The sequence below is a fragment of the Lagopus leucura genome, unplaced genomic scaffold, assembly GCF_019238085.1.
Source record: "Lagopus leucura isolate 7727_CA_CO unplaced genomic scaffold, USGS_WTPT01 Super-Scaffold_739, whole genome shotgun sequence".
NCBI lineage: Eukaryota > Metazoa > Chordata > Aves > Galliformes > Phasianidae > Lagopus > Lagopus leucura.
Window position 1 is genome coordinate 16146702 of NW_024962255.1, and position 12543 is coordinate 16159244.

General features: G+C 43.1%; 1 protein-coding gene across 3 annotated transcripts in view; it reads right to left on the reverse strand.

Moving 5' to 3' along the window:
• PIK3AP1 (phosphoinositide-3-kinase adaptor protein 1) overlaps nucleotides 1-12029 on the reverse strand; it is a 38786-nt gene extending 26757 nt beyond the window's left edge. For 2 of the 3 annotated variants that reach the window (XM_042863240.1, XM_042863241.1), the window contains exons 1-2: nucleotides 11964-12026; nucleotides 6934-7350 (exon numbers count right to left, since the gene is read on the reverse strand). In XM_042863240.1, the coding sequence (XP_042719174.1) occupies nucleotides 6934-7350; nucleotides 11964-11976 (430 nt within the window). In that variant the 5' untranslated portion in view covers nucleotides 11977-12026. Of the gene's footprint in view, nucleotides 1-6933; nucleotides 7351-11963 lie in introns of all 3 variants that reach the window. The other variant, XM_042863242.1, reaches the window with a different exon arrangement.
• Between the last annotated feature and the right edge of the window lie 514 nt (nucleotides 12030-12543).

Below are 12543 nucleotides of genomic sequence, written 5' to 3' on the forward strand. Positions count from 1 at the left end.
TTTTTTTTTTTTTTTTTTTTTTTTTTTTTTTTTTTTTTTTGAGTCAGTGTGTGAAGTTCTGCTATTAGAAATCCTCAGGTGACCTTTTACAGTTGTGGAAAAGAAGTGTCATCTTCTATTGCCTAATAAAGCATGAGTAAAAAACTTCCCTTACAGCAGCGTCATTTGTCCAGAAAACATTGCTTTGGCTCAAATGTATGTCTTGCTTCAGACAGTAATCATGGCTTAGCAAGTATGTTAAGATGAAAAAATAACTTCTGCACTTGTCTGGAGGACAGATGTTCACAAAAGTAAAAGCTACAGAAGTTTTAAAATACAATTGCACTCATTACGCCCTCCTCCCAACTCTTGCTTCCCTTTCTTGTCTTTATTTCCACCAGAAATTGCAGCCCACACAACAAAGCCAGCAGAAAAGAACGTGTTTGGCTGTGTCAGCAAGATGCAAGCCAAGGATCTTTGCCTGAGCATTTGAGAAGTGGGAGTTCAGACTGAGCAGCCAGCCCCTGACCTTCAGGATGTGAAAGAACTTCTATACATCTCGCTCCTGCATACTGCAAAGACAGTAACTGTCAGCTCTGCCACCGATGGAACCTCTCCCTGAGATGCTGAAGACCCACTGGTATCCTTCAGTCATTTTTTAAAAATACTTCCAAAGTTTTCTGTGGTGATGATGGATCCACCAGAACCTTGCAAAATGCAAACCTAGAAGCTATACAACTCTCCACATGCACAACAGAGGTCTTTGAGACAACCTGAAGTCTGCCCCACACATCTCTTCAAACCCGATCGGTTCAGTATCTCTTTCTGACCACAAACATTTGCAAAGTTTTTGCAGAAATAACTTCAGCTGTCTCAACTTGGAAGAAACCATCAGCGATAGGGCTGGGCTTTTATTTTAAGCATGTTTTAAAGCCTTGCAGTTCACATTGAGGATATTTAAAATTAACCTTAGCCATCACCTTAAGGCAACCCACAGGGAGATTAAAAATACAGAGAAACATGGTTAGCATTTGCAATGTGCACGGAGTCTATTATAGCCTGATGCTTCCTAACCACACCAGTTTCTGTACTTGAAAAGTTCTGCACTATCATTTCATTGCTTCAGTCCAGAAAGCTGATATGCACCTATGTAAATCAGCCCTGTTTGAATCTCCTACCATTGTAGAAGACAAGCTGAGAAGCACTGCTGTTAATGTGTATAAGCCAGGAGTTTATGAAGCATCTTTGATACAAACAACACTCCCATCTTGTAATTGGGAAGGCTGTTTCAACTACTTGGCCCTCTTTGCCACAGATGGGTAAGAACATTGATGCATTTCTCTCAACATCTCTTGAGGGCTTATTTAAAATTTCTAGTTGCTTTAAACCACTCTCTGAAATACGTGTTTCCAACATCAGTCATTTATTGCTACACCAACAGCTGCAAAGAAGGGCATGTGAATTTATGTTCTCTCAACCTTAACTCCTGTGCATCGATATCACAGTTTCCTTTCCTTGGCAGGCTGAGAACCAGTTGGGCAGCCCAGTTCCCATAAGAGCGAAGCAGACCCTCACTGCACTCAGAGGACTGACTAATGCAGCACTTGTTCCTCTTCAAAGAGCAGGGTCAAGGAAGCATATCCTCTATTTCAAAACAATTCAGCAGAGAAAAACACAGCTTTAAAAATTCACTTAATATTTCCCCTTCAAAGAGGAGGAAAAAAAAGGATCAAGGAATGGAGGAAAGACTGCAATAAAACAGGTAATATCGTTACCTTTGGTATGCAAGGCCACTCCAGTAGGCCAGCAGAAATAAATGTTAAAGGTAATCCCCTGTGAGAAAACAGCTCTTTCTGGCAGCTTTGTATCTAGGATTAGTCCTTTAAGAGGGTGGCAAAACTTCCCCATGAACTATTTGGTGATGTCAAGTCTCTTCCTACCAGAATCCCCTTTCACATCCAGCTTTCCTAGGAACAAGGCTCAATGGCCAAGCCTTATGAAATAACTCAAGCAGCACTGGGAGCAGCTGTTACAGCTGCTGGGTTTAGCTCTGCCCCCACATGCAACAGCAAGCTCAGTGAACACTGGAAATCTCAGTACGCCATTTCTTGTAGGCGTCTGTCCCCATACAGAGCAGAATGAACCTGTAGAGAGGAAGGGAGGTCAATTCCCAGTTTATAGCACCCTTTTCCCACTGTCTTACCTGCAAGTCTCCGTGTGAGGCTGACAGAGGGGTCCTGAGAGAAGTACTGACAGCCAGAAGCAGACATAGCTTAACAGCTGCTACTGTCAGAAGGAGGTATCAGCTCCACAGTACAACAGAGAGCACCTACTATTCAGTAATTGCTGTATGAGGCATCTCAGGATTACCACTGTCCTTGTGCTAGTGTGCAGCTGTTACTGGCAGTGGCTTTTGTGGTTTCTAATGAAAAGTTGCCTTTAAAAGCATTCAACATGAATTAATATTTTTAAAGGGGGAAGAGGTAGAAAGAAAGGGAAAGTGTACAAATTTATCCTCAAAAGCTACGGATGTTGTGATATTCGCTTTGTCATTCCTGCAGATAGTTAAAGCAAGAGGGTAACAAATCAGATAACTCTGGATTTCATTGTGCTTGCTGTGAAATAGATACAGGCTATAAGAGATGTACTCTCCAGCCTGTAGAAGAGAAGAGTCAGGAGGTATCTTATCAGTGTGCACCTGATGAATGGGAATGAAAGGAGAATAAGACTCTTCCCAGTACTGTCCAGAGAAGATTCAAAGTCTTCTTCCGCAGAGATATTCAAAACCTGACTGCACATGGTCCTGGCCAACATGATTTATCTGGCTATATTTGAACAGAGAGGTTGGCCTGTACAGTCTCAAAAGGTCCCTTCCAACATCAATATTCCATGATATGTTCCCAACTTTCATTCATGCTTTTTCACCAGAGCAAGAAGAAAACGAGGAAGTTAATTCAATTCCTTGTCATGTACAGGAGAGAGAATGATAATAGCTTGTGTGGTTTCTGTTACACCATTTCCCTCCCAGCAGATAAATTAAGCCATTTATAGTGTTTCTTCTTTCCACAAGTCCTTTGGCAGGCAAATAGTTTCTGTGAGTTAGGTTTTTCACAGTCATGACAAAAGAACAAAACCATCACAGCCAAAAAGGCTTCTGTTACACAACCACAAGTTGAAAATATCACAGGCATCTCTACCCCATGATTCTGACTGACACAGATGAAATTCCAACCCTGAGACTGTTTTTTTTTTTTTTGCACCTCCTTCCAGGTATGTCACACGGTTCCTAACAGTCACTTCTGATCCTTTTGTTTTGCAAGAAGTTTGCTAGCACTGATATTTCTTTCTCATCCACCTCATTGCATGAGTACTATGTTCAGTCAAGGCTGTACTTGTCTGTCAACAGCCTGACTTCTAACTGCTGTTTTGTCTGGTCATCACCTTAACAATTTCAGGCAGCTGTTGGCTTCCCTGGCATTTTACCTGCAAGAGTTTGCTCTCATACAAAAGTTCAAGACCGCTGACTAATTAGCAAACATTTTGGAAACAGACTTGTAAAGCCAGGCATTTGGGGAAAAAAAGAAAAAAAAAAAAAGGTAGGGGCTGGAATGAACTGGATAAATCTTAACAGCACAAAACAGATGTAAGTTGTGTTATGCCACCATGGGAGGAAGAGAAGATCAATGGCTCCAACAGCAAGCTTCCAGCTGGACAAGATGGCTTAAGCCTTAAGTAGTAGGCTGGTCATCACACCCAGTTTGGGATTACATCCCATCAGAACCAAGCTGACTTGTACAGCGCCATCCAAAGCATTTTCACGTCCTCAGTGCAGTTTGTGCACAGCCCGAGAAACACAAACAGAACCGCCTGCAAACAGAAACCTTCTTGGCCTCTGTAGTTTGCCTCAATTGAGAAATTAGAGTAAAAACTGCCCTTCCTACCAAGCAGCAAACATCAGTGTCAACACACTGTTTGTTCTCAACAAGGCCAGACGAACACTTCCTCATTTCTGACGTTCTACTAAACTAATAAAAATTAAAATAGCTTCCAGTGTGTGATGTCTGCAGGTGTCATGCTCCCATGATGCCCTAAACAAACCACAGTATAACAGCTGCACTGCAGGCAACAAAATAACCTAAAAAGGGACAATATGCAGATTCTAGAGAGGTATTTGTTCCCACTGAGTCCTGTGCTCCTCATTCAGGATAGAGCTGCTAAGAAACTGAACTCAGCCTGTGGAAATAAATATTTCCAGAGGTAGACACCCAGATAAATTGTTTCAAACACGGTCATAAACTTTCCTTGCTAAGTGCTGTAGGAGTAGAGAGATACTTTTCTTGGGAAAAATACACAGTCTGCTGCAGAAAATGGACTGAACTGAGGCATCCTGACTTCCAAGCCTTGGTCTACAAACTTAAAAGTGAAACAGTGGAAGCAGAGCACATGCTGCGTTTCTCTATGGGAGAGAGAGCTGTTACACTCTTACTTCAAGCCTCTCATGTCTGCATTAGCTACAGACAAACTAGAAGGAAGACACTGATTTATTTTTAGTACCAAGAAGAAAGTTTTTGCAGTTTCACCCCAAAAGGCAACACCTGGTGTTGTCTTCTCTCCAGAGGATATATTTGCATTTGAGGCTATTCACAAAAGCTTTGTTTGTAGAATCACGGGGTGTGAGACCTCATCCCTGTGGCAGAATGAGATATGTTCACCCAAGTGCTTCAGCCACAAATCCAGCCCATCTGAAGTAGATTCTTCCTTTATAGGAGCCAGTGACAGGAGGCTGTTTGTCTTGGTAACCACTCTAATGTGCATAATCAAACTGTTGGACATCACCCAACTGGTATGCAGTAGGCAGCTTGCTTCAGGTAGGGCTTCTGTACCAGCAAGTCCAGAAATTCTGACTTTTCACGTACCAAACTACTTGGAAAATGCTGCAGAAGACTCCATAGCAAATATCATCTCATCTTTTTCATGGTCAAATATTTTCCAGATATACTAAAGCTAGTATAAGGTCTATGTATGCTCCTTCCTTTTTTTCATACAGAGAAAATAACCTGCATTATTTTTGTTACTTAGGAACAACTACAGAAATCCAAAGCATAATCTCTCTTTAAAAACACAATTTACATGTAACTAAAGCACATGCTAACTTTCAACAGAGATCACACCTCTGGAGAAGAAGTCTTCCAGCTAAAGGAATGGAAGAGGCTGGTGAGAACTGGCTCTGGGAAGAGATTTCAGTCAGTATCCCTTCACACTTTCACTCCAACAGTTCTCTGTTAACAGCTAGTCCACAGTAATTACAAGTTAACTAACATACATAATCCAGAGAGATATTGCTTATATTTACCTAAGTGTGAAAGGCATATATGAAAAGTAAATTAAAACATACAGACCAGACACTAAATGTATTAAGAGTATAAAAATTCAGCCACTGTTTTCTGTCTTCGTTCAGGCCACAGAAAGGAGCCTGCCTACATTAGGTCTAGGTTATCTATCAGAAAACCAGCACAGTTCAGGGTTATTTGAAAGAGGGATACAGACTGGAACTAGGAAACATCTGTTGTGACCTATCCACCTGAGAACGTAATCTTCACACAACCTCTAAGCCAAGTTTTTTCAGGGGACTCGTTCTGGCAAAGACCATGACTGTCAACATTTATTTTTACTGCAACAAGTTTGTCATCATAACTATTCCTCTTGTTATTTTAGCATAATGCCTCTCTTCGGAATATCCAAACAGCCTCTGAAGATCAAGCAGAAATCATAATCATGGCACAGACATCTCCCATCCAATCTGCAGCTTCTGAAACCTCCCAAGTGCCAAAATGAGATCAGATGACCACAGTAAGAGATCTGCTGGAGGTGAAAATATAATAGCAGGCAAAGAAAATACAGAAAGGCAAAGAGACAGCAGCAACATTTTGAAGGATCACTACAGTTAGAGCTGCAGGAATTAGAGTCTGCTCACACTTTGGAGCCCCAGGGGTACAGCATTAGCTCTCCAGCAATACAGCTGGTCCCAGGGCACCTAATTCTGTAAGGTGAAAGATCAAGGAGACACACAGCAGCAGATGTATCAGAAGACATCATTTTTTGGTTCATGCCACTAAATACAGATAAATCTTAATCCAAGATGCAGTCATGGAATTCCAATCCTGTTAAGGATGACAGGAACACTCATTGTGGCAGTGTCATAAAAACATCCTAACCAATACTGGACTCCCTGGAGCTCTCTACTTTCATTTCTACAGATACTGTGAGAAGGGAATACCAAAAAGTGCTCCAGAGTTCAGGAAAGTTCAGATTTGACTAGAACTCCATCCCTAGTCTCCATCTGTAAACATTTCTCTGCTAACAATGCTTCTCTATGTATTATGAGGTGCTCATTTTCAGAGTATTTGGAGAACACTCTGATATTTGAATTGCACTGATAGCTTTAAAAACCACCCAACTACTTTGTGACATTCCATAATGGGTAACAACAAACTCATCTTCTGCCAGAATGGTTTGCCCTCTGACTTCAACCTGATTGCTAGAGAATTCACATTAAGTAACATTGTTTTGACTCTGGTGTAACAGAAGGTCTGAAGAAAAAGATAATTTTCTCTCGATTGGGATCAATAAACTCCAGGGTACAATATTTACAGGCAGAAATTTAAAGATGCTAGGTTTGTAATTTTCCATTTGCATTCAAAATTAAAAACACAATCCACAAGTTCAGACATTCTCTGTGAATCACAGGTGATCTTTCCTGAATTAGGAACCAACTGATCAGGCACAGGAAGAGCAGCTTGCAGAACTGTCTAGTTTACAATGGTTGTCCAATTTACTTCAGTTTTTGGTTTCAGAAAAACATGTTACAAGCGTTAAAATAAGGATGAACAATACCACAAATATCCTGCCTCCAGTTGCTGACCACAAAGCCCACCTCCACAATCATGACCTTACCTTCTGAAATAGCCTTCCTGACAGCTTCTAGGTAAGCATCGGGCTCATCATCATATGAGAGTTCTTGCCACTGATACCAGTCCTTGAAAAAGGTCAAATAGTCATCACAATCTGTAACACCACAGAACAGCTTGACTACTTTCTGTGGGGGCCATAAAGCTTCCTGAAGGCTTTGCAGGACAGGAGGGAAATAAAAGCTCTGCACCAGCTCAGCAGATAGCAAAATAACAATGCTCCGACTTCTGCTGAAAATGTCCAGCTCTTGGTTAGAGATGGCAGACTCTCCTTCCAGCTGGTAGCTCTGAATCTGATGCTTTCGGATGTGCCGAGTAGAGAGGAAGAGGTTCTGGAGGTACTGACACCACTCAGCAGCGTCACTCGCATACAGAATCAGCACATCATATTCCCCCTGGGTTCCTGTAGAAGTGCAAGATCATAGCGGGGAAGAGGATTAAACACACAGCAAGAACGGACCCACAGTTTTACAGCAAAACAATCAACAGAACTGTCACCCTGCGATTCATCTGAGTATCTCTAAAGCACTTTAAATGCATGATAGTGATATCCAAAGTGAGCAATGCTAAGGGTGCTTGAATTCCTTCGGAATTGACTCCACTGTAATTTAAGTCATTTTTTTCGTTTTCAAAAACCTTCTCTGGCAAAGGGAATTTCTCCTGTAGTTTGAAGTGAAACACGCCGCATGAGGAAATTTTCAGACTCAAAGCACGCCAATAGGGAAAAGAAAAGAAAAAAGCAATAGCATGAAAATGAGATATCACCTGAGGGTGAGAATCAGAATCATTTCAGGCAAACAGGAGGTTTTGCGACACAACCGTAGACCATCACATACTCAAATGGAGCATACACTCAGCACAGCACACCAAAGATAAGACAGGCCTTCATTTAAATGAGATCTCAGTGCTCACAGGAAGTCATGACAGCTTCCATGGTTTTAGACACTTTTGCTGTCATTGCAGCAGAAAGCAAACGGTCTGCAAAGTATGTGTGCAACCAAAGGGTACAGCAGCCCCAGGGCATGCAGCACAGTCCTACCATCCAGGTTTCAGAGGCTTTGTAAGCTTGCATTGGAGCCCCAAAACTGTCATGAAAAGGTTTCCTGACCTGTTCGGCATGAAAAAAAACCACCTCCTCAGAAGGAAAGAACTAGTACAATAAGTGGTGGCTATAACACAGCCTGAAATAAGCTCACAGTTGACTTATTCAGCATCTCTCTAGAGATATCTCCTAACGACTCCTTCTCACATTTCTGTATTCTGGACTAAAGGCACTTCTCAATCTGCTTCCAGTTTGCTATGAAGGTCACATGCAGACTAAAGGAACATGACATGAGGCAGTGCTTTATCTATAAATCCCCCAAAATGCTGATGTCAAAGTTTAATTCTTCCATTCTTCTATGAAGAAATATACTCAAATTTGCATATTATGGCTTTGACCCCATTGCAAATTTCAATGATGAATATTTCAAATGTTACGAGCAAACTATCTTCTAATTGCAGTTTAACTTAAAATCACCAGCATTTCTAAGCTACCTCCATTCAGAAGCAAGCAAACAAAGGCAGATTTTGCTAATTAAAGTAGAAGGCAATGTTTAAAATTCAGCATGCCAAGAAGAGCATCTGCAAAGAGTGAGCTTACTAAAATTGAAGACTGCACTTTTGCAGTCATCTTATTAAAATTAAATCAAAATTGAACATCCTCCAAAGTGGATCCAGTAAAATAATAATTAAAAAGACAAGAAAAAAGCTTTGACGCCAGCAAGAACCCAGCACTTGGGGGTGGGTGCAGTTGGGAAGCCATTAATTGTAAACACTGATCACTGGGGCACAGTGAGAAGCCTTCCTTCCCCAAAAGAAACAGCAAATATGCCAACTTGACAGACTCTCTGCAAGCTTCCAAGATGGCATTTATATCCCAGGAAATCACCACCCAGAGCAAAGTGCAACATAGGAACAAACTTCACCAAGGAAGTTTAGGAAAAGCATGGATCCTCTAGCTGGCGCGCTGCTCCCCTCAACAGAGCTGTGCCAGCTCTTCCCAAGCTCTTTTGCCTCCATCCTGTACCCTTTTTGCACATGCTTCAGATAAACTACCAATGGCCTTCAAAAGGAGAAGAGTAAAATGAAATTACTGACTCCATGCTAAGAGCTAAGGCAATTTTCCAGTTCATAAGCAAAAACAGTGGAAGTGAGTCCCAAAGAGCTAGCTCACTAAGCTTAAGTCAGCAGATGGGAAAACCTAGATGTGTTTTCAATTACAACACCCCTTTCTTTCTAAGTAAGTAAGTAAATAACAGATGATAAGACTCACTTTCCCAGATTATGGTATTTTTATCTGATTAAATACCTTCCTTCGCAGCACCAACTACTGCTAGTCCTCAGGGGAAAGTGCAATGCAGGAAATACAGAACGTATTTATAGAGGAGGTTCTTCATACATCATTTACAAAAAGAACCTGCAGAGCACACTTCAAAGCACAATGTAAATCCTTCCTATTGTACATACAAGGAAACCCTAGGTGAACAACAAGCATGTCTTTCAATCCTGACCTCATATGCTTTGGTAGTTCTTTCAACAGCCTGATTTTGCAAAAATAAACATAAGGAAGCCTTCAGTTCAAGTAAGAAAGTTATGAACAGGATGGGCATTAACAAGACAAGGAAAGATTTGTGTCAGTCAACTGTTCCAGAAATCTATCACGCAAAGTGCAATCTTGTTTGAATATCAGCAATATCTTGTTCATCCATTCCTAAGTTTAGAGTAGGAAAATGATTTTTGCTTAGCAAATGTCACCTATATTAACAATACTGCAGGGCATGCTTGATTATTTATTTCATAGAAAATCATCCAAGTTTAATTCTGCTGCAGTTTGCAATGACAAAATATAACCCCTGCACTCCTTTCCAGCTGTAACTCCCTCTTCGATGCTCAGCTGCATATTTCATTACAACAGTAATGATATAAAGCTGATGAGGTTATGATCTATCACTCTAGAATTACCTAAGATCTCTAAGTGAGGCTGAAGTCCCACAAACTGAGTGGCACAGACAAAGAACAAGATAAAAAGCCTTCCCTGCTTCTTGAACCACACATGAAATAAAAAGGGATAAATTCTATCAGTCAGAATCTAAGACAGCCAGTGGCAAGAGAATAAAAGCGTCCTAAAGGATAGACTGTATCATGGCTTTTCACGGCCTCTCTTTGAGAATGAATCCTCTTTGGATCATGGTCAGGAGTAGGGAGGTGACAATCTCTTAAGTTTGGAACAAACATAAAATAGCAGTTCATGGCAGCACTGGAAGATTCTGATTAGCACTGAAATGGCTAAAGCTTACTGCAGGAAGTCAGCGGATCAGAGCTGGGTAAGATCACATCTGCCCACTTAACACTTCACACTTCTGAATCTGATAGGTTCAATCAACCACTGCTTCACTTCACAAGCCAAAATGTTTAACCATTTTGATTCACAGACCGTAAATAGTTTTCCGTTGCACTTGTCTGCCTCCTAAAGCAAATTCAAGATCTCTAACAGTACACAGCTTTTTTGTACCCCCCTTCTACGTAGTCCATGCCTTCTCAGGGTCCATAGACCAACCACAGACTATAAAAAACTTAGACAAATCTTTTCCATTGTCTTAAAATACAGAATGTTGCGTCAAGTAAGTTGATTTTCATCTGCTAGATCAAGCCTGCCTCAAATTCTGACAAAATGAAGAAGCGTTACGTAGTCTCTTATCTACATTATCATCAATTTGCTTTGGCATATATGTGTATAGAAGATAAAAGAAAGCAGCAGCAGCCAATTCCTTGATACAGGAGGATGCATTTCCTATGAAAAAAATCCCTATGATATCAATTAAACTCCACCTGAGATGCCTTAAAAATCAAATTCTTAAATGAGAGATCTTCCAAGGGATGTTAGAAGCTGCTGGTGTGCCACAGAAAGAAGTAACTTTCATATCTGGTGTCTACAATGTGCGTATTTAAGTCATGTATGAGGAAATGCATTCTTCGCCTAGCCGGAATGCATGACAAAGCAACAGTGATCACATGCAATAATTATTAACAGGCTATCGACACCTCTCACTTTGACCAGAATAGAAATCTTCCACTTCAATGTGCTGCAAACAAGCAAGTGGAAACAGAACCGAACTACATACATTTTTTTCCTTCACATGAGATTTGCATTATGATAGGTGAATTTACAGTCGTTCTACTTTTAGGAGTCTTTGTGAAACCACCTCTCTTTAAGGAGAAAGGTAGTTTTGCCCACAAGTCTCCAGAGGTTCCCGTGTAGCTGATTTTACATCACAAGGAGATACGCGTCAGTGAAACGCTGCCGTTACTTCACTCTCTGAGAACGGCACATTTTCCCTTTTTTAGAGAGGACGCACACACTTCCCCGCAAAGGGGGAACTTGCAGAGTGGGCACTAGTGAACTTACACAATTCGGGTTAACCTCATCTACCTCTGGAGTTTGCCGGTGTACTTTAATCAGTTTCGTCCGCACATGTCAGCGAAGACGGACGGCAACCCAGCGCACCTTGTGACCGGTGCCACTGTGGCAAAAGGCAGCAAAATCGTACCCCGAAGAGGGAGCGTGCAAATGGTGGGGAATAAGGCGATATTTAGGAAGAGCTGCCTTGCTACAGAACATCGCGGCGGACCACCGAGGCGACCGGTGCGCGACAGGGCAAGGTTACTCGGCCGAACACTCTCCCCCAGTAGCACAGCTCTGCCAGCGACAAGACAAGCAGAGCAAGACGGGGTAGCAATCGCGATGACCATCGCCTTTTGTTAGCTGCCTCCGAGCGAGCGCGGCGCTCCGGGAGACACTCTCCATTCCTCTTCCCGCCGGCCGGCTGCACCGCCCTACCTGCGGGGCGGGCTGCGGCCGGGACAGCTCCGCGCTCCGCTACCGCCCCATTCAGCGGCGGCCGGCGCTTCCCGCACCGTCCCCGACCGACCCCCGGCGCTTCCCCCTGGTCCCCACGGAGCGGCCGCGGCACTTACCGTAGGCCGCCATGGTCCGGGGCTGGCGGCGGCGCACCGCGGCGTCCGTCCCGCGGTCACTTCCTCGGCCCGTCCGGAGACCCGCTCCGCAGCCCGCCCCCCGCCCGCCCCGCCGCCGGCCAGCACCGCCCCTGGGGCCGCTCCGAGCGCAGCTCCGGCCCCGACGGCGGCGCCCTCGGGCTTACCGCAACGGCAGGTCCTCGCTCGTAGTAACAGCGCACAGGCTGAGCCCCGGCCGTTCCTTCCTGCTCTAGCACTGCTCGTTTTCGCTTTCCAGCGCTTTTAAAACCCACGTGCCGCGGAGCTACCTAAAAGCGAGCGTTTAGGATGACCACTTATATCTTCTCTGGGATTCCCTCGAACCGTCTCTGTTCCTCCTTCCAGCTAAAGCTGCTCCGGCTCCGCAGGGCTTAGCACTGGCTGGAGGGATGGGAACAGAAGAGTCCGATACAGTGGAAAGAGGGCAGGTGAACATGAAACGGTAATGACAAGGAGTACAGTGGTTAAAATCACAGCTGTCAACCATGAAAGGTGGAAAACACAAGAATCAGAGAGGACACGCCTTGGTGCCCTTACATTC